General features: G+C 41.5%; 1 protein-coding gene across 1 annotated transcript; it reads right to left on the bottom strand.

The window, feature by feature from the left end:
- Window positions 1–15151: 15151 nt before the first annotated feature.
- Window positions 15152–16639, bottom strand: LOC139414170 (ADP-ribosylation factor-like protein 4C). Its single transcript, XM_071162056.1, has one exon. The coding sequence runs from the start codon at window positions 16157–16159 to the stop codon at window positions 15581–15583; it is 579 nt and encodes a 192-aa protein (XP_071018157.1). The 5' UTR covers window positions 16160–16639; the 3' UTR covers window positions 15152–15580.
- Window positions 16640–23756: the final 7117 nt, after the last annotated feature.

Raw genomic sequence — 23756 nt, 5'->3', positions numbered from 1 at the left:
ACATACCTCCAGGGCCTTTCACTCCTCATTCCTGAAAGTGAGTGCATCTCCTCTACATGCCCCCATAGATACATGTGTTCACTGACATCCCCTTGCTTTGCCCTGCTGTAAGAGCAAGGCAAGGCAAGCCCACCAAGGGGAAATGGCACGGCCGGGATGGAGGATGGAGTCTGTGTGTGTGTGTGTGTGTGTGTTAGGAGATGAGAGTTAAAAGCCTCTGTGAGAGGCAGTGAAGAGAGTATGGATGACAGGTGAAAGGATGTGAGAGGAGACAGGAGCAGAGTGTGTGCACTTCAGGACAAGTTTGTGGGAGAGAGAGAGGAGAGAGAGGAGAGAAAAAGTGTATAAAAAATGTGCACTAGATGTGCACTAGACGGCTGCTTTCACACCACTCTCACTCAGGTAGGAGTGTAGCAAAGTTGTGTGATGGAATGTGAGGGAGGAGATAGCTCCTGAATATTTCAGGAAGTGAGAATGAGTGCCTGAGTCCAATCCCTAGCTGGGCGGTGTCCCAAATGGCACCCTATTCCCTATATAGTGCACTACTTCTAACCAGAGCCCTATAGGTCCTGGTCAAAAGTAGTGCACTAAATAGGCAATAGGGTGCTATTTGGGACTCGACCTGGTATCCTACAGTAGTTTATCCTAGAGGAACCACTCCTTTAGAGATCCAGAATTCCCTTTCATGTTGTATTTAATTGGCTGTGGTGTCTTACTTTAGACTGTAACCCAATAACTAAAGTCCAGGAGGAATATGCATTTAGTACACTAATGTTATGGTTGTACATAGTTTTAAATAGATTTATTGCGATTGCTATGCCAAATGACAAGCATTGTGTTTTTCAATTGGCATGCATGATTATGAAGGAAAACATGTTATTACATTGCTATTTCAATCTAGAAACTTGAAACTTGAATTTGAAGATGACAATAGGGGTTTAAATGCTGTTTGTGCAAGACATTGCATTACCACCACAATAATACTGGATATCACTGTGACTATAATCTTGTAGTATATAATGGCAATCGAAACAATATCTCTTTGGTTTTCAAAAGAACACATAATAGCGTCGACTAAGTCAGGTTAAGAAAGCTATATTACCTCCCTTTGCAACCTGCACAGTACAAAAATGTCCTGTTCTTTTTACGGTAACTTACTGCCAGCCAGTTGCCTGTAAGTTACCGTAAAAAAGGTACCGTATGTTATCATACCATATTTTACGCTATCCATACAGTTTCTGTAATTGTTGTTGTAGTCGCTTTACAGTAATAAATACTGTTATGGTAATCTTTGGTACCGTTGTTTTACTTTAAGTGCCAGAGAGTTACTGTAAAATCTGCACAACAACACACAGTACACAGTACATTACTGTAAAATGTACTGTATTATACTGTAAAAACGTAAATTCTACTTTAATTGTAATGAATGAATGGATAAATTAAATTAATTGAGGGGAGGTCAGACTTGTATTTTACAGTATTGTACAGTAATTTCTTGGGATTGGTGCAAGCATCGGATCCTCAAGAAGCTCAGGCAAAGAATCAATCCAGCACTAAGATTGAATCGTACTACACCGGCTCTGACGATCGTCGGATGTGGCAGGGCTTGCAAACTATTACATACTAGAAAGGGAAGCACAGCCGAGAGCTGCCCAGTGACACGAGCCTACCAGACAAGCTAAATTACATCTATGCTCGTTTCGATGCAAGAAACACTGAAACATGCATGAGAGGATCAGCTGTTCCAGACAACTGTGCGATCACACTCTCTGCAGCCGATGTAAGACCTTTAAACAGGTCAACACTCACAAGGCCGCAGGGCCAGATGGATTACCAGGACATGTTCTCCGAGCATGCGCTGACAAACTGGAAAGTGTCTTTACTGACATTATCAACCTCTCTCTGTCAGAGTCTGTAACACCAACACATTTCAAACAGACCACCATAGTCCCTGTGCCCAAGAACACGAAGGTAACCTGCCTAAATGACTACTGACCCGTAGCACTCAAGTCGGTAGCCATGAAGTGCTTTGAAAGGCTGGTCATGGCTCACATCAAAACCATTATCCCAGAAACCCTAGACCCACTCCAATTTGCATACCGCCCCAAAAGATCCACAGTCGATGCAATCTCTATTGCACTCCACACTGCCCTTTCACACCTGGACAAAAGGAACATCTATGTGAGAATGCAATTAATTGAATACAGCTCAGGGTTCAACACCATAGTGCCCTCAAAGCTCAACACTAAGCTAAGGACCCTGGGACTAAACACCTCCCTCTGCAACTGGATCCTGGACTTCCTAATGGGCCGCCCCCAGGTGGTAAGGGTAGGTAACAACACATCCGCCACGCTGATCCTCAACACAGGGGCACCTCAGGGGGGGTGCGTGCTCAGTCTCCTCCTGTACTCCCTGTTCACTCATGACTGCACGGCCAGGCACGACTCCAACACCAAATCAAAATCAAATCAAAATCAAATCAAATGTATTTGTCACATACACATGGTTAGCAGATGTTAATGAGAGTGTAGCAAAATGCTTGTGCTTCTAGATCCGACCATGAAGTTATGTCTGACAAGTAATATAACCTAACAATTTCACAACAACTACCTTATTTGTTTATTTCTGTGTTTACTTGACTAATGCTACTACTTTTTGGAAAATGTGTTGTATAATTATTTAATTATTTAATTAATTAATGTAATAATTATACAACACATTTTCCAAAAAGTAGTAGCATTAGTCAAGTAAACACAGAAATAAACAAATGGCACATTGGATTCCTAATTTTAAAAATAAGTGGTGCTTTACAAGTGTAAAGGAATGAATACGAATATGTACATAAAAATATATTAATGAGTGATGCCCGAACGGCATAGGCAAGATACAGTAGATGGTATAGAGAACAGTATATACATATGAGATGAGTAATGTAGGGTATGAAAACATTATATGAAGTGGCATTGTTTAAAGTGGCTAGTGATACATTACATCAAGATGGCAAGATGCAGTAGATGGTATAGCGTACAGTATACACATATGAGATTACTAATGTAGGGTAGGTAAGCATTATATAAAGTGGCTCGTGATAAATTAATGACATCGATTTTTCCATTATTAAAGTGGCTAGAGTTGAGTCAGTATGTTGGCAGCAGCCACTCAATGTTAGTGATGGCGGTTTAACAGTCTAATAGCCTTGAGATAGAAGCTGTTTTTCAGTCTCTCGGTCCCCGCTTTGATGCACCTGTACTGACCTCGCCTTCTGGATGATAGCAGGGTGAACAGGCAGTGGCTCGGGTGGTTGTTGTCCTTGATGATATTTTTGGCCTTCCTGTGACATCGAGTGGTGTAGGTGTCCTGGAGGGCAGGTAGTTTGCACCCGGTCATGAGTTGTGCAGACCTCACCACCCTCTACAGAGCCTTACGGTTATGGGCGGAGCAGCTGCCGTACCAGGCGGTGATACAGCCCGACAGGTTGCTCTCGATTGTGCATCTGTAAAAGTTTGTGAGTGTTTATGGTGACAAGCCGAATTTCTTCAGCCTCCTGAGGTTGAAGAGGCGCTGCTCCGCCTTTTTCACCACATTGTCTGTGTGGGTGGACCATTTCAGTTTGTCTGTGATGTGTACGCTGAGGAATTAAAACTTTCCACCTTCTCCACTACTGTCCCGTCAATGTAGATAGGGGGCTGCTCCCTCTGCTGTTTCCTGAAGTCCACGATCATCTCCTTTGTGTTGTTGACATTGAGTGTGAGGTTATTTTCCTGACACCACACTCCGAGGGCCCTCACCTCCTCCCTGTAGGCCGTCTCGTCGTTGTTGATAATCAAGGCTACCACTGTAGTGTCGTCTGCAAACTTGATGATTGAGTTGGAGGCGTGCATGGCCATTGCAGTCGTGGGTGAACATGGAGTACAGGAGAGGGCACCCTTGAGAACGCACCTTTGTTGGGACCCAGTGTTGAGGATCAGCGGGGTGGGGATGTTGTTACCTACCCTCACCACCTGGGGGCGGCCCGTCAGGAAGTCCAGGACCCAGTTGCACAGGGCGGGGTCGAGACCCAGGGTCTCAAGCTTAATGACGAGTTTGGAGGGTACTATGATGTTAAATGCTGAGCTGTAATCAATGAACAGCATTCTTACATAGGTATTCCTCTTGTCCAGATGGGTTTAGGGCAGTGTGACTGTGATGGCGAATGCATCGTCTGTGGACCTATTGGGGCGGTAAGCAAATTGGAGTGGGTCTAGGGTGTCAGGTAGGGTGGAGGTGATATGGTTCTTGACTTGTCTCTCAAAGCACTTCATTATGACGGAAGTCATTTAGCTCAGTTACCCTAGCTTTCTTGGGAACAGGAACAATCGTGGCCCTCTTGAAGCATGTGGGAACAGCAGACTGGGATAAGGATTGATTGAATGTCTGCTAACACACCAGCCAGGTGGTCTGATCATGCTCTGAGGACGCGGCCGGGGATGCCGTCTGGGCCTGCAGCCTTGTGAGGGTTAACACGTTTAAATGTTTTACTCACATTGGCTACAGTGAAGGAGAGCCCGCAGGTTTTGGTAGCGGGCCGTGTCAGTGGCACTGTATTGTCCTCAAAGCGAGCAAAAAAGTTGTTTAGTCTGTCTGGGAGCAAGACATCGTGGTCCGCGATGGGGCTGGTTTTTCTTTTGTAGTCCGTGATTGACTGTAGACCCTGCCACATACCTCTCGTGTCTGAGCCATTGAATTGTGACTCCACTTTGTCTCTATACTGACGCTTAGCGTGTTTGATTGCCTTGCGGAGGGAATAGCTACACTGTTTGTATTCGGTCATGTTTACGGTCACCTTGCCCTGATTAAAAGCCGTGGTTCGGCTTTCAGTTTTGCCCGAATGCTGCCATCAATCCACAGTTTCTGGTTGGGGAATGTTTTAATAGATGCTGTGGGTACAACATCACCGATGCACTTGCTAATAAACTCGCTCACCGAATCAGCGTATTTGTCAATTTTGTTGTTCGACGTTATGCGGAACATATCCCAGTCCACGTGATCGAAGCAATCTTGAAGCGTGGAATCCGATTGGTCGGACCAGCGTTGAACAGACCTGCTTCCTGTTTTAGTTTCTGTCTATAGGCTGGGAGCAACAAAATGGAGTCGTGGTCAGCTTTTCCGAAGCGAGGGGGGGGAAGGGCTATATATGCGTCGCGGAAGTTAGAATAACAGTGATCTAGGGTTTTGCCAGCCCTGGTAGCACAATCGATATGTTTGCCGATGACACAACAGTGGTAAGCCTGATCACCAACAATGACGAGACAGCATATAGGGAGGTCATGTGGAGCCAGGACAACAACCTCTCCCTCAATGTGATCAAGACCAAGGAGATGATTGTGGATTACAGGAAAAGGAGGACCGAGCACGTCCCCATTCTCATCGACGGAGCTGTAGTGGAGCAGGTTGAGAGCTTCAAGTTCCTTGGTGTCCATATCACCAACAAACTAACATGGTCCAAGCACATCAAGACAGTCGTGAAGAGGGCACGACAAAACCTATTCCCCCTCAGGAGACTGAAAAGATTTGACATGGGTCCTCAGATCCTCAAAAGGTTCTACAGCTGCACCATCGAGAGCATCTTGACTGTTTGCATCACTGCCTGGTATGGCATCTGCTCAGCCTCCGACCACAAGGCACTACAGAGGCTAGTGCGTACATCACTGGGGCCAAGCTTCCTGCCATCCAGGACCTCAAAACCAGACGGTGTCAGAGGAAGGCCCGAAAAATAGTCAAAGACTCCAGCCACCCTAGTCATAGAGTGTTCTCTCTGCTACCGCACGGCTTCTAAACAGCTTCTACCCCGAAGCCATACGAATACTGAACATCTAATCAAATGGCTACCCAGACTGTTTGAATTGTCCCTCCCTCCTGTCATTTTTTTTTGTATTTTTCATGGTTGGTTAAGGGCTTGTAAGTAAGCATTTCACTGTTGTATTCGACGCATGTGACAAATACAATTTCATTTGATTTGAGTATCAACACTGTCCACCCACCCGACAGTATCTGCTTGGAACATCGCAGTGCGATATCAGACAGATTCATTTTTACCTAGGTCCAAAATATTGTCGATCGTTTTTACATTATGCTAAGAGACTTTTTAACATTAATTATTTTTTTATATATTCATTGATGATGTGCTGCTATTGGTGTCTGTGTGTCCTTGTGTTTTAATTGTGTGTTTATTGGTGATGTACTCTATGTATTGGCTGGTGCAGTCAAATTTCTCCTCTGGGGGATTAATAAAGTACTCTTATTTTATATACACTGAGTGTACAAAACATTAGGGACACCTTCCTAATATTGAGTTGCACCCTTTTTGCCCTCACAACAGCCTCAATTGGTTGGGGCATGTACTTTACAAGGTGTCGAAAGCGTTCCACAGGGATGCTGGCCCATGCTAACTCCAATGCTTAAGAAAAAAGAAGAAACCCGCACACTGCTCCTGCTTGTATCACTGCTCTTTATTAAGCTTTACGTATCGGCCTCAAGGCCTTCGTCAGAGCTTTTACTCCAGTGGGTGGTAGACCATTCTTGATACACGCGGGAAACGGTTGAGCATGAAAAACCCAGCAGCGTTGCAGTTGTTGAAACACTCAAACCGGTGCGCCTGGCACATACTACCATACCCGGTTCAAAGACACTTCAAAATGTAGTCTTGCCCATTCACGCTCTGAATGGCACACTTATACAATGCATGTCTCAATTATCGCAAAGCTTCTCTAACCTGTGGGTTTAGCAAGTGACATCAATAATGGATCGTAGCTTCCACCTGGATTCACCTGGTCAGTCTGTCATGGAAATGTTTTGTGCACTCTGTGTATATACTATGTAGTGCCTTCGGAAAGTAAGACTCCTTGACTTTTTCCACATTTTGTTAGTTTACAGCACATTTTACAGCACATTTTGTTAGTTTACAGCACATTTTACAGCACATTTTGTTAGTTTACAGCACATTTTACAGCACATTTTGTTAGTTTACAGCACATTTTACAGCACATTTTGTTAGTTTACAGCACATTTTACAGCACATTTTGTTAGTTTACAGCACATTTTACAGCACATTTTGTTAGTTTACAGCACATTTTACAGCACATTTTGTTAGTTTACAGCACATTTTGTTAGTTTACAGCATAATTCTAACATTTTCCCCTGATCAATCTAAACACAAAATCCCATAATGACAAAAGCAAAAAGAGGTTTTTATTTTTGTTTGCAAATTTAGAAGAATAAAAAATATATATAAAATATCACATTGACATAAGTATTCAGACCCTTTACTCAGTACTTTGTTGAAGCTCCTTTGGAAGCTCCTCTTTCCCTGGATCAGGACTAGTCTCAGAGTTCCTGCCACTGAAAAACATCCCCACAACATGATGCTGTCACCATCATGCTTCACTGTAGGGATGGTGCCAGGTTTCATCCAGACTTGACGCTTGGCATTTAGGCCAAAGTGTTCAATAATGGTTTAAACAGACCATAGAATCTTGTTTCTCATGGTCTGAGAGTCCTTAAGGTGCCATTTGGCAAACTCCAAGCGTGCTGTCAAGTGTATTTTACTGAGGAGTGGCTTCCGTCTGGCCACTCTACAATAACAGCCTGATTGGTAGAGTGCTGCAGAGATGGTTGTCCTTCTGGAAGGTTCTCCCATCTCCACAGAGGAACTCTGGAGCTTTGTCAGAGTGAACATCGGGTTCTTGGTCGCCTCCCTGACCAAGGCCCTTCTCCCCTGATTGCTCAGTTTGGTCGGGCGGCCAGCTCTAGGAAGGGTCTTGGTGGTTCCAAACTTCTTCCATTTAAGAATGATGGAGGCCACTGTGTTCTTGGGGACCTTCAATGCTGCAGACATGTTTTGTTACCCCTCCCCAGATCTGTGTCTCAACATATTCCTGTCTAGGATCTCTACAGACAATTCCTTTGACCTCTTGGCTTGGTTTTCACTCTGACATAGACTATCAACTGTGGAACCTTATATAAACAGGTGTGTGCCTTTCCAAATCATGTCCAATCAATTTAATTTACCACAGGTGGACTCCAGTGAAGTTGTAGAAACATCTCAAGGATGATCAATGGAAACAGGATACACCTGACCTCAGTTTTGAGTGTCATAGCAAAGGTTCTGAATACTTATATAAATAAGGTATTTCTGTTTTAATTTGCATAAATTAGCATATAATAAAACCCGTTTTGGCTTTGTCCTTATGGGTTATTGTGTGTAGATTCAAGATTTTTTGGAGTTATTTTTAATACATTTTATAATAAGGCTGTAACGTAACAAAATGTGGAAAAGGCCAAAGGGTCTAAATACTTTCCGAATGCACTGTATATACGGACTTATTGGATCCCTTGATAAAGATGAGCAAAAAAGACTGTATAAAATAAATAATACAAATACTCAAATTTATTGTATGCTCATTTTTTTTTTTTACTATATTAATACAATTGCTCAGAGAAAGAGATTTTGTATAACAAGTATTAAAAAAATATTGAGAAGAATGGGGGTCGAAATGATTGGATCCCTTGTTTTTCTTAGACCAGTCCGCCATACAGAATCTTTCGAGATCCTTGATATCCTTCGTCTGCTCTTATGGACTGCCCTCATCAATTCAAACCACATGGGGTTCAAGTCTGCAGACTGAGATGGCCATTGCAAAATGTTGATTTTTGTGGTCAATTAACCATTCTTTGTAGATTTTGGAAACCAGGTTTTTAGCTAAAATGTCATGGTACTGGTAAAGTTCATGATGTTGTTGACCTTAACGAAGGCACCAGGACCAGTGGAAGCAAAACAGCCCTATAACATCAAAGATCCACCACCATATTTTACAGTAGGGATAGGGTTATTTTCTGCATATGCCTATTTCGTTCAACGCTAAACCCACCACTGGTGTTCATGGCCAAAGAGCTCTATTTTCATGTAATCTGACCATTGCATTGGTTCCAATCCAAGTGCCAGTGTCGTTTAGCAAACTCTAGGCATTTACATTAGATGACATGAAAATAGAGCTCTTTGGCCACGCACACCAGTGGTGGGTTGGGAGTCGAAAGATATAAAATATTGTCTCTGTCTGATGAAAACCTCATCTCCAAAACAGAAACTTTTCAGGAAATTAAAAAAATGGACACATTTTACCATTAACAAACCTAAAATGACCATACTGCAGAAGCTATTTTGCATACATTGTCTTGGTCCTAGAATCATGAAATGATCAGAGTACATTGAGGAGAGTTACTGCTTTCAATACATGCAACATTCTTCACAAATTGAGTTACAAGGTTTTCATCAGACAGCAACGATGAAGGATATCAAGAATCTGGAAAGATTACGTATGGAGGAATGGTCTAAGATCCCTCCCAATGTCTTCAAATAAAACATTTTATAAAAAGGCTCCATTATCCTCACAAGGTGAGGTGTTGAAAGATATTGAAGACAGAGGCGCCAGTAAATTTAACCATTATCTTTCAATTTAAAAAAAAATATTGCCTGTTAAAAATCTCTTTCTCTCAGCAATAAAATAATTAGTATAAAAAAACATGATTTCCCCCTTTTTTTAAGCATTCAGTATTTGTATTATTTATTTCAAATTTATTTATTATTTATTTAAATTTATTGACAACCCTGTTTTCAATACCTTTCAATACCTCACCTTGTGAGGATAATGGTACTGATAATTGTGAGGACAGACAATTGGAGATGTAACGGGATTCTTCCGTCGAAGGAGAGGAGGACAAAAACGCAGCGTCGTTGAAGTTCGTGGTTCTTTAATAACTAGAAACTATACATGGACAAACTACAAAAAACAACAACCGTGAAACCCGAAACAGTCCCGTGTGGTACAAACACTGACACAGGAGACAATCACCCACGAAATACCCAAAGAATATGGCTGCCTAAATATGGTTCCCAATCAGAGACAACGATAAACACCTGCCTCTGATTGCGAACCACTCTAGGCATAATGATATTAATATATATATTTAGAAACTGGGTGGTTCGAGCCCTGAATGCTGATTGACTGACAGCCATGGTATGTCACAGGTATGACAAAACATTTATTTTTACTGCTCTAATTACGTTGGTAAAACGTTTATAATAGCAATAAGGCACCTCGGGGGGTTGTGGTATATGGCTAATATACCACGGCTAAGGGCTGTTTCCAGGATCTCCATGTTGCGTTGTGCTTAAGAACATCCCTTAGCCGTGGTATATTGGCCATATACACACCCCCTCGTGCCGTATTGCTTAAATATACAGTACCAGTCAAAAGTTTGGACACACCTACTCATTCAAGGGTTCTTCTTTATTTTTTTTACTATTGTCTACATTTTAGAATAATAGTGAAGACATCGAAACTATGAAATAACACATATGGTATCATGTAGTAACCAAAAAAGTGCTAAACAAATCAAAATATATTTTATATTATAGATTCTTCAAATTAGCCATAATTTGCCTTGATGACAGTTTAGCACACTCAGGCGCACCGATGATCATACCATGCTCAAAGTCGTATATCACTTGCATTTTTAGAGGCCTTATCAAAGGCTTCCAAACTAGCAATGACTACAGTGCAAAACAGACCAAAGGACATGGCAAATACTCAATCATTACTTACTGACACTCCAATCTGTCCCCTATACACATGTAATTGTTGGTAAACTACTACAGTACCACATACCAATGAAATGGGTACATCACTCTCACTAACGGGTGCAATACATGCACCCTCTTACAAGGCACGCCTCAAAATATGTTAATGAGACAAACGGTTATAGGTGCTCCAAAAATACAGTAGGGTACTGTATTCTGTGGAGTGAAATTACAGGACCATTCGAAATACAGCAAGTCTTTACAGTAATTTACTGTTAAACTACTACTGTTCTTTGGCATTTATTGGATAATTTACCAGTTATGCCTAAAACCAGAGTCCATTGCAATCTATTAATACTTTACTAATCGGTTTATTGTATAATACTGAGAATAATAAATACAAAAATCACGGTGTGATATATTTTTGTGTCCCTCCTTTTAAACGCCCCTTTCTTTGAAAGGTAAAGTGTGTGGTTGGTTAGCATGAACTGGTCTGGGACATCCCATCATCACCGGGTCATGAGTGGCACAGCAGTCTCAGTGCTAGAGGCATCACTACAGACACCCTGGTATGAATCCAGGCTGTATCACAACCGGACGTGATTGGGAGTCCCATAGGGCAGTGTACAATTGGCCCAGCGTCGTCCGGATTTGGACGTCATTGTAAATAAGAATTTGTTCTTAACTGACTTGCCTAGTTAAATAAAGGTAAACTAAAAAAAATAATCTGCCTACTAAAAAAACATCCTGTCACAACACAGTTGTATAGATTTACTCAGAAAAAGAACCGTTTCAATGCAAATCTATCTGCATTGGACAATCAGCCAACAATCTCCACATTTAAATTACTCAGTAATATCAAATTACCTCCACACACTTACTAGCATACCATTAAGTGTCAAAACCTCTCAGGGAAGTAAATAAAAGTGTACAAGTTTTTTTAACAAACATTTTAATTTCGAAAAAAATATGAATGTGTCTTACTGTACATACAGTTTGGTTTTGCTATTGTTGGCTAGTTATTATTCTACCAATAATTATTCTATATATACTGTATATATATATTTTTAAACCTTTATTTAACTACTACCAATGTAAACGAGGAAGTAGCAACTAGAACACGGGTGAGTATCATGCTATTGAAGTGAGAACACATAGGCTGCGGTCCCAACACTTAAAAGACACACCCTTGTCCACTTGCCTTATGCCATTGGGGGAATCCCCATCGCCATCATGGAGGGCGGTCCAAATGATTAGCCAAGCAAGGGAAGTTTGCAACGTAAGCCCCTCAGCCCTCGTTTTTAGTCGGCTTTGAGAGTGTAGAATTATGTTCACTCCGTGGCCTGAAACTCCCCATAATTCAATTTGCGACGATTGCACATCTGCTAAGAAAAGTCAGTGAAAACTTAAAAACAACATCAATGGAGAAGTCAACATACAAGTGTAAGTAAAAATGAATGCAAATAAGTTTGAAATTGTGATACTAATGCACATGACGGCACAAGCACGTCTCGTAAAAAGTAAATATGTTTTGGTTGGTTATCTTTTAGAAATTGTAGAAATAAAAAATTTCCTTCTTCAGAAGTTCCAGCTACAGCAGTCATGCTAACATTAGTTAGCTAATTCATTTGCTAGCTACAAGTGGTAGGCGTATATTAATAATTATATATTTAATATAAGTAGACATGCACTCAAAATTGACTGTAGGGCATACATGAAAACACAATCATTATGTGAAAACACATGGGACCATCATACCACTCAGGAAGGAGACATGTTCTGTCCCCTAGAGATGAATGTACTTTGGTGTGCGAAAAGGGCAAATCAATCCCAGAACAACAGCAAAAGACCTTGTGAAGATGCTGTAGGGAACAGGTACAAAAGTATCTATATCCACAGTAAAACAAGTCCTATATCGACATAACCTGAAAGGCCGCTCAGCAAGGAAGAAGCCACTGCTCAAAAACAGTCATAAAAAAGCCAAACTACGGTTTGCAACTGCACATGGGGACAAAGATCGTACTTTTTGGAGAATTGTCCTCTGGTCTGATGAAACAAAAATAGAACTGTTTGGCCATAATGACCATCGTTATGTTTGGAGGAAAAAGGGAGAGGCTTGCAAGCCGGAGAAGACCATCCCAACCGTGAAGCACGGGGGTGCACTTCACAAAATAGATGGCATCATAAGAGAGGAAAACGATGTGTATATATTGAAGCAACATCTCAAGACAGTCAGGAAGTTAAAGCTTGGTCACAAATGGGTCTTCCAAATGGACAATGACCCCAAGCATACTTTCAAAGTTGTGACAAAATGGCTTAAGGACAACAAAGTCAAGGTATTGGAGTGGCCATCACAAAGCCCTGACCTCAATCCTACAGAAAATTTGTGGGCAGAACTGAAAAAGCGTGTGCGAGCTAGGAGGCCTACAAACCTGACTCAGTAACACCAGCTCTGTCAGGAGGAATGGGCCAAAATTCACCCAACTTATTGTGGGAAGCTTTTGGAATGCTACCCAAAATGTTTGACCTAGGTTAAACAATTTAAAGGCAATGCTACCAAATACTAATTGAGTGTATGTAAAGTTCTGACCCACTGGGAATGTGATGAAAGAAATAAAAGCTGAAATAAATCATTCTCTCTACTATTATTCTGATATTTCACATTCTTATTAAAATAAAGTGGTGTTCCTAACTGACCTAAAACAGGGAATTCTTACTAGGATTAAATGTCAGGAATTGTGATAAACTGAGTTTAAATGTATTTGACTAAGGTATATGTAACTTCTGACTTCAACTGTATGTTTACATTTATCTTGCAACTCTTGCGCACGCAACGTGAGTCATGTGGTCAGCATGTAACACGGAACCCAATCCGACTGTGCGCATGCGCCATCGTGCATAAATTTCCCCCCACACCAAACACGATCACGACACACAGGTTAAAATATCAAAACAAACTGTGAACAAATTACATACATTTTAGGACAGGTGAAAAGCATTAAACATTTATGGCAATTTTGCTAGCTAGCTTGCTAGCTAATTTGTCCAATTTAGCTAGCTTGCTGTCGCTAGCTAATTTGTCCTGGGATATAAACATTGAGTTATTATTTTACCTGAAATGCACAAGGTCCTCTACTCTGACAATTAATCCACACATAAACCGGTCAACCGAATCGTTTCTAGTCATCTCTCCTTCTTCTAAGCTTTTTCTTCTATGGACTTTATATTGAGATTGGCAACTTTCATAAATTAGGTGTATTACCGCCACTGACCTCGTTCGTCTTTCATTCACCCATATGGGTATAACCAATGAGGAGATGGCACGTGGGTACCTGCTTCTATAAACCAATGAGAAGATGGGAGAGGCAGGACTTGCAGCACGATCTGCGTCACAAATAGAACTGATTTCTATTTTAGTCCTTGGCAACGCAGATGCTCGTTGGCGTAATAATTTAATAATATAGATTTTTAAATGTATTTTTGCAACGCGACGCGAGTCAGCCTGTAGTCAGCCTGTAAGGCAAAAGTAAGTGAATGAGGCTGTGTCTTTTAAGTGTTTGGACTGCAGTCTCAGACTTTCTGAGTGGGGGCTAATGACTGTTTCAGGAAGGAGACGCGTTCTGTCCCCTAGAGATGAACGTACTTTGGTGTGCGAAAAGGGCAAATCAATCCCAGAACAACAGCAAAAGACCTTGAAGATGCTGTAGGGAACAGGTACAAAAGTATCTATATCCACAGTAAAATTACACTATAGTGGCCTGGAAATCTGATGATATTGCTAAAGAAGACAAATAATTAGTAGTAAACAACTTTGCCATCTTTATGATGGCGTCAAGTTTACTTGAGAGAGATAGCAAAGTTTGTCAGAAATAGGTAACAATGCTTATGTTAGCTAGCAAAAATGTTGCACTCTCCCCTCAATCTTAGCTAGCTAAAGTTATACTGCATCTAAAGTCAATCTGGCGACATAACAATAATAAAACACATCATCATCATTCACAATCATTTCATACTAATTATTAGCCTCCTTTCGGGAAGGTAATCGTGTTTCCAAGCCACAGTAATGCACTTCAGACCAAATCTTCATCGGCACTTATTGACACTGCATTAAGTAGAATGGGCATCAGCTCTGTCGTAACCGGCCGCGACCGGGAGTTCCGTGGGGCGACGCACAATTGGCCTAGCGTCGCCCGGGTTAGGGAGGGCTTGGTCGGTAGGGGTGTCCTTGTCTCATCGCGCACCAGCGACTCCTGTGGCGGGCTGGGCGCAGTGTACGCTAACCAAGGTGGCCAGGTGCGCGGTGTTTCCTCCGGCGCATTGGTGCGGCTGGCTTCCGGGTTGGATTTGCGCTGTGCAGTGCGATGAGACAAGGACACCCCTACCGACCAAGCCCTCCCTAACCCGGATTGTGTATCGGTATATGACTTTCAACCTTCGTCTCTCCCGAGCCCGTACGGGAGTTGTAGCGATGCAAGATAGTAGCTACTACAACAATTGGATACCACGAAATTGGGGAGAAAAAGGGGGTACAAAAATAAAATAATAATATGTTTATGGACGGTCTCTCTCAATGTGTTAGTAACATAAACAGAGCGCGCAAAGTGGGAAAATAAAATTATAAGCACATAGATATTGATTAATGACGTTCATTCCAATCAGGAAATAATGTCAAAAAGTGGACTTCAGCCATTCACTCTTCAGGAGAAAAAATACTGTGACGCAGCAACAAACAGGTACCAGCCTGTCAAGGACAGTTCTGATAGCAAGAGGCAAGTTTTTATTTTCCTCCCTCTGTGTAATTGAATGTAACAGCACAGCTAAAATCTTCACCAATAAAAGCTATTGGTGCTATACAAAGCTATACAGTGTATCATAACAAGAATCACCTGACATGCCTACTATAGCAAAAGTCACGGTACAGTAGCAGGCAGCTCAGAAGATAGCGGTCAACTTCACAGTAATGAGTTATCTCTTTTTCTTTTGTTTCAATGATTTCCTTCGTTTCACAATCATTTCATACAGTTTATCCATGCCTTCATGGAGCCCTTCACCTATGATGGCACATGCAGGCTGGACATGGTAAGTGGTAGAAGGGCTGAGCTCATGCAGTGCCAGTTGCTTCTCAATCTCATGGACCGGTAGAGACTTGGGCAAGTCCTGCTTGTTGGCTATCACCAGTAATGGAGTCCCCTGGTTTTCTGCGAATTTGGTAACTTTATGCAGTTCTGTTTTGGCTTCCTCTAGTCTGTCCACGTCCACTGAGTCCACTACGTAAATAATGCCATCCGTGCACCGACTGTACGATTTCCATAACGGTCTCAGCTTCTCCTGTCCCCCGACGTCCCAAAAATGACAACTAATCCCTTTGGCGGTACCGTTACTCAGTTTGATCCTCTCTGTGTTAAATCCGATTGTGGGAACAGTGTTCACAAATTCGTTGAATTTCAGGCGGTACAAGACAGTCGTTTTACCGGCAGAATCTAAACCCAGCATTACAATATGCAGGGACTGAAAAGCAGCTATGTTAGAAAAACTGTTGCCCATTTTACGCACTAGTGAATGAGAAGTCCAATAAGAGGGACCTGCTTTAAGCTAGGCATACACATGGGCTATAGCTTTCTGAGATCTATATGAAAAAAGTCATTGTTGTTCCATCTTCTGCTAATGCGTTCTGCAAGCACGCATTTCTCGAGGTAGATAACCTGTATGTATTGTAGACGAGCACAATTAAATACTATCTGAAATTGTTATTGTCATCAGTCCCCCTTGGTCTATCAATAAATGCTGCGATGAGATGCAGTCACCTCTGGCACGTTGTCACCCGTCGCATACAGCTGCAGCCAACAAATGCTATTCAATAATCGGATGCTGCCTAATAATCCACCACGGGTTGTTGTATTAACATCTCATCTTGAAATGAATTAATATGCAAATGCCGACCTTCTCTGAAGAGGCCAGGTAGCTTAAATAAAGAACATTTCTGTTATCGGCGAAAAAAATAACATCCTGAAGCCCAGCGCTGTGGAGTGACTGTTGGTTCACAGGTTACCATTCAGCGTTGCGCACACACATTAGTCTACTACACTAGGAGACTCCGCCTTCGCGTAGCAGTCAAATCAGGAATGCTTATAGACCTCAGAATGGAGGGGAGAAACTTCACATTACCCGTGCCACATGTGCATAGCGGCAAGCAAACTGCACTAAGGGTCAATAGTGAAACGAAACTTCAAGGTTACAAAACTTTGTACAGTGTTATATTTATTTATTCAAATACATTTCTGGCACCCATGTAAGCTATGACGTACACATACAAATAAAGATAGAAATTCAAAATATTTAGGCCTATGACATGAATACTGCACCATAATTGAGGAGGTTGAGTTTAGACACATTTTTTGCCGGGTGTTTTTCTCTTCTTTCTTTTTTTGCCAGGTAGGCCTATTGGCTTTTTTTTTATAATGACCCATGGCAAGTTGCATTTTCATCACATTACAAAACATGCATGTGTTGCAAAGATAAACCACTAGATGTCAGGACAACTCCTCAGCAGGCTTCCATGGCAAACCAAGTGGCAGGGCTGCCGTTTTATTGTGTGGGCCTTTACAGCCTGCCTCAGGGGTTATTAACTAAGCACCTAATTCATATTTTCTCCATTTATCACAGTTCAGCCAGGGCTGCATTTTATTTTCAGGTCAGCCTTTCTTAATCGTATGTGAGACTATTTAGGGTAGGTCTATTAGTGTATGCCTATGCTTTGTAACTAAATAGTTTATGCATAAATACACACAGTGCAACATATAGACTTGTTGGCTAATAGGCTATATATTTTGTTTCTTCATACAAAAACGTTTTATCCCCAAAGAAGCAAACTAATTATACAGCTCAACTCAAGGAGAGAGAGAGAGTAAAGACTGATGCTCCTACTGGGATCCAGTCAAGGGAGGCCTATAGCCTTCCTACATATCTAACTGTGCAACCTGACTCAACAGGGCCGTGCTCCCCACAAATGGCTTTTTATCCTTGCGTGGCTCATTGATGCAGCATGTGGTGGGAGCTGGGATCAATAAAATGAAGAAAGAAAGCCGAGGCTCATCACAAATCAACACATTGCAAATAATGTTGCCCTATCCAGCTCCCTATAGGAAGACAAAAGGAGTCTCTTTCTCTCTCTCTCTCTCTCTCTCTTTCTCTCTCTCTCTCTATGTGAAATGTCACTTCTTTATTGGTGTTTAACCAGTCCTACTGCCTGACACCTGAGCCATCCTTCCAGCCATGCCAGCTCATGCATTTCAAAGTAGCTCTGATGTAAAGTGCTTCAGTGGCATAAAGAGACATCAGCAACATTGATTTCCTTCCAGTTCTCTCAGTTCGAGTCTCAACTGGCCGTCTTTTCCGTATAGAGTGACAACTTTTTACCAGAGCCCCATTGGATGTGGTCAAAAGTAGGGCACTATGTAGGGAACAGGGTGCCATTTGGGACGCAGATGTGACTCGTTTTGATGGGGTAAATAATGACACAGGCGTTCTTGGAGGCTTGAAGCGTTTCTACCAATACTGCAATCATCACTTTGTAGCCCAACATTTTCTCTTACTAAGTAATGTAGCATTTTTGGTTTAACTTTCAAGGTTCCAGAACTTTCTTTTAATTCATGTTGTACATTGTTAGTTTTAAAAGAACATTTGGTGCCAAACAAAGTGATTTTAGTAGCCGACGGTTTCTGTATATTACCTGTGAAAGCCTGATTAACAGCTAAATGAGGATACATTTCATGTTCTAACTTCTGCTCTATCTAGTTCGACATTCAGCAAGGTTTGACATTTCTCCTTCCCTGAAATCGACCCCCACACACTCGGAAGTCCCTTCACTTTTGTCTTCCACTCCATCTCCAGTGTACCTGTTACTGCCTCTACTATGGTCCAGTGGACACAGCCTGCCTGCAGAGGAGAGGGTACACTACAGGTGGAGGGAGAAACACTGCTGCTATTTTCAGTAGGGAAACCGGAGTAAAATGGAGACCACACACACACACACACACAAGCACGCCCGCATGCACAGAAACAAACACACACGCAAGCTGTTGTGAAGCAGGATTTGCATATTGTCTTTAACCAACAATGTAGTAAACAGGGAAAAAATGCCCTTTATTCTATACTATTCTATTAAATGATATTTGTTTATAGATTAAATCAAACGTGGCAGCCTGTCACCTACACGCAATTTCTTAGAGGAGCTTGAAATGGTGTGTGGATTAGAATAATATACATATTGAAATGGAAAGCAGAACACTCAACACATCCGAACACATGGGACCCATTCTGTTGCTAGGCACTGGCAATTTCAAGAGCCTTGAAGTGTTCCTGAGACGAAAGGAAACGTGTCAAGGTATAGACACAAGGATGAATTCAATGGAGAATAGCAACACCCAGTAGACTTAGTTTTGAGCTCAGACTTAAGCAACGATAAAGGTTCAAACCAGAGAGATACAATGCAATTCCATTCTGTGGCTAAAACACAGAACAGCCTATTTTTAAGTTTAATTTAATTTCATAAAAATTTTTTAAGGGGTGGATCAGCTTTAATATTGCGGAAAGATTGTTGCTTCCATCAATGTAATTGTCTGCATCATTTCCAATCCCCCATATATGACATAAACATTGATATATATATATATATATATATATATACAGTACATACTTTTTTTAGAATATACCTTTATTATTTCCCACAAACCCTACCACCCTTCCCCCAATTGGAGTAAACTAATAAACAATAACACTTAGGCTTCTACCATCAGTTTATACACATTTTACAGACACAGTCTATTTTACAATAGTTATATATTTTATTTGTTTTTAGTCCTTCCTCTATTTCTGATGTCCATTCAGTTCAATTTCTATTTGTAACTGTGCTATTTCACAAGATTTCTGAACCTATATACATTTTACAGACCCTGTATGTTTTACATTGGTTATCTTGTTGTTATTAGTCCCACCCTTCATCTCTGTTCAACCCCTCCCATCTATCTCTGAACACCATCCATTTTGGATTTCTATTTGCCATATATTTTTCAACTGTGCTGTGATGCTTCACAAAAGTACTGAACCTTTCTATTCTCATAGCTTCTACAGATTGTAAATTAAAGAGAAACATTTTTGCTAAAATAATTATTATATTATTGATTGATTGACTAGGACTTTTCAAATCACCCAGCATTGCTGTCTGCAGCGTTAGTTCTAGGCAAATGTTGCAATTCTTCAACCATTCCTGGACCTGTGACCAAAAACGAGCTAAAATATGGACAGTACCAAAATAAATGATCTAATGACTCTGCCTCCTCACAGCAGAATCTGCAGAGCTGTGAAGATTGTATCCCTCAAATATATATCATTCTATTGGTTGCAAGAATTTTGTAAAATAATTTAAATTGAAAAATTCTAAGTTTTGCGTCCGGGGTTGTTTTGTATGTCAATTCATAAACCATGTGCAATGGAATAGGTACATCGAAAATCTCTTCCCAGCTATTTTGCGATTTATCTTCCTTACTTTTTCCCCCTTCTACTTGCCTCTTCCATTTTTGTGGTAATGCTGCAATTAGTTGGTTGTAATTTTGGGTAGAGCAGACATTTCCATATGTCTGTGTTAGCTGCATGTGTGACATAACGCCACCAGTCCTATTTATGATATCATTTACAAAAGTCATACCTTTTTTTTCCTTAAATTTTTTAATTTTTTTAATCAATTAGTATATTTGAGTTTAACCACACTATTTGTTGTATTATTTGTTCTTTCTTTTCAGGTGGATTAAGCTGAAATTGCAACCAACTTTCTAAGGCTTGTTTAAAAAACAACTATATTTTGGAGATGATTTTGTTTTCAAACAACCGAAAGTGAGCAGGTGTAATCTGAATAAAGGGGAAAAGGCCATTCTTGAACATGGGGTGAGACATTCCTACCAATTTACTGGAGAACCATTTCGGATTTAAGTATAACTTTTGTATGACTGATGCCTTTAGTGAGAGGTCTAATGCTTTAATATTTAATCATTTCTGCCCTCCGAATTCATATTCGTTATATAAATAGGCCCTTTTAATTTTTGTCTGGCTTGCCATTCCAAATGAAATTGAATATTTTTTGCTCATATCATTTAAGAAGCAGGTCCCTAGGTGTAGGCAAAACCATAAGCAAATAGGTCAACTTATTTAGAACGACTGTGTGGCAGAAATCTACTGTGGGTTAAATGAAACTCCAGTCATGTCCTAGTATAGTTAGAAGAGGGGATGGTCTAATAACCTCCTATTGATTATTTTTACATTTTTAAATGTAAACCCTTATTTAACTAGGCAAGTCAGTTAAGAACAAATTCTTATTTACCATAGCGGCCTACCCCGGGCCAAACCCGGACAACGCTGGGTCAATTGTGCGCCGCCCTATGGGACTCCCAATCACGGCCGGATGTGATGCAGCCTGGATTGGATAGAGAACGAGAGAGAGACAGACATAGAGGGAGAGAGAGTACCAGTCTCCCTTCGCTGCTGAACTAGTGAGACTGTTAATTAAATTGTCTCCTTTGTACCATGGGTGTCCTGGCCATTCCCTCCTGTCCTGTCCTCCTCCCGCCCACCTGACTATACTCTTACTCTCATGTGCTGACAGTATAATTTACAGAACTCTGCAAGACTCCATGGGACATTAGTGAGAAAGTGAACAGGAAAAGTAGCAACAAGGCCATTTGGTATACTGCTTAGGACAGCATTTTTATATGGCCAGGCCTAGAGAGTAAGACAACTGTAACTAGCCTACACTGGTTTCACCGGAAACTAGGTTTGCAGCGTTTTGTTGCCTGGTTAGGTTATTTATTTTTCACAGATCAAATATTTTGGAATATTGTAGAAGCATTGAATTGAAATCAACAAGACTTACGATGATCACTGTGTGTAGTGTTGTAGAGTGACTAGGCCCTCCCCCTCTCTCTCCCTCAGTGTCAGGCTGTTGGCAGTAGAAACTCAAGTGCTTTCCCCCTCTTCTCAGACAGAGGCAAGCTCACTCCCTTGGCAAGTGTTTATATGGAGAGGTTACCATGGAGACAGCAAATCATCAAAGCAGCACATTCAGCCAATATGTTCTCCCTCCCTATAAATTACAGTACTTTGAGTGAACACACACACGCACACATACACTGGAACATGGACACACTGGCACACACACCATGGAGTCACATACACACGTGCACGGACGTGCGCGCGCACGCACACACACACACACACACACACACACACACACACACGGAGTCAGGGACAGAGGTGATTATTCATGATCCCAGGGAGACAGGATATGAAATCAAACAACATTTAGTAAATGGGACAAGCCTCGCCCTCAGCTCACAACATCTTCCATCTGTAGACTAATGATCACATCATCATTACCTCAAAACGCTTCCTCCATTATAAAACCCACTAGCCTAGGCACCTCTTTTGACTATAACAGTTAATTTACCATTTGAGAAATAAAATAACACATGAGGTGAAACATGGGCCTGGGAAACTAAGCCCCTGCCCTGTCCCAAGCTTCAATTCCTCAGCTTATCTGAGAAAGTGACGATTGTAGGCCTGCTTTGCATTTGTACTTTGCATTTGCGTGAGGTTTTCTTTCACAGCCATCCTCAATGTCCCAATACACTGTGTATGGTCTGGACTGGCCTTAATGTCTCATGGGCAGTCATTGGTTTATGCATGATTCACAAGCAGAGGGTCGAAACCCAGACAATGGTGTGACCCTCTCTCTGAGCACGCACGGTGAAGGCCATTGAGCTGTAACCAGGCGACGGGCAGGGAGGAATGTTTATCGCCGTGGTGACTCATATGGAAGCAGGAAGAAGGGAACTGCAGGTGCCCCTCCGTCGCCACGGGGAGTCTGTCTCCGTTAGGGAGGAATAATTATCATAGATTGAGTTTAATTAATTAACCCCATTATTATTATATAAAGGTGCAACAGGACAGACAGCAACACAATAATAGATGTGATCTATACGTTTAGGAATGCATTGGTGTCTGGCCACTCTTCTCCATCTCCTCTTTTTTGCTCCCCCTCTTTCTCTTTCATCCTCCTCTCTTTTGATAGATGCACGTCGAGCCTGTCCTCTCTCTGTCCAGACTGTGGAGAGGTGAGGGGGTGGTACATTTCAATCAGACCTATGGAAATCACATTGATTCAACTGCTGCAGTGCCCTTTGCTAGGCTCCAATGAGAGCTCTACCTTCAATATTGGGCACAGAGAAAGTTACATACATGTAAACATCCTTCAACTGAACTATGTGTAATGCCTCGGCTTGGGTAGCCACTCTCATATCGCTTGAACTCAGATCAACCAAGGCCTCCCACGAACTCAAACAACTAGTGACGCAGGGCCTAATCCGGGCACTAGTCATATCCCGTCTGGACTACTGCAACTATCTGTTGGCTGGGCTCCCCGCTTGTGCCATCAAACCCCTGCAACTTATCCAGAATGCCGCAGCCCATCTGTTTTTCAACCTTCAAATAAATACAAATAAAAGTTGCACTTGTCTTGCTAGCACGGACTTTGCTGCTAGCTTCTTTATTGAGGAAGAATTGACTTACTACGACTGAGATATGTGGTCGTCTCACCTAGCTATCTTAAGATGAACGCACCAACTGTAAGTCGCTCTGGATAAGAGCGTCTGCTAAATGACTCAAATGTCAAATATAACTAACAGACAGTCGCTGCAACCCAATCTCACTTTTTGACGGCATAATTTGCCGTTTGACTTGCAATTAGACCTCGGCGCAAGTTGGACGAACGTCAAGACTGGAAATTTGTGTGTGAGATCCTGTTGCATACAGTTTTTAATCCATCCATATATTACTGTGATTTGTTGTTCATTATAATATCTTTGTGTTTTCATGAATTCCAGAATTGTTTTAGCTTAATTCATTAATCAGTTACCTCATTAAAAGTACCTTTTTTATGGGAACACAAAAAAACTTTTGCAAGTCTACAATTAATTGTGTTATTTCAATTCAGTATGAGATTGTTCTCCTGAATCAGCCTGATGCAAGTGCTTGGGAATGCCTTAAATGAGCAAACAAGCCAACTGGCCACTAGCCCAAGAGTCCAATAACTCCT

This window comes from Oncorhynchus clarkii, chromosome 7 (assembly GCF_045791955.1).
Source record: "Oncorhynchus clarkii lewisi isolate Uvic-CL-2024 chromosome 7, UVic_Ocla_1.0, whole genome shotgun sequence".
NCBI lineage: Eukaryota > Metazoa > Chordata > Actinopteri > Salmoniformes > Salmonidae > Oncorhynchus > Oncorhynchus clarkii.
This window is presented reverse-complemented; position numbering and strand designations above follow the sequence as displayed.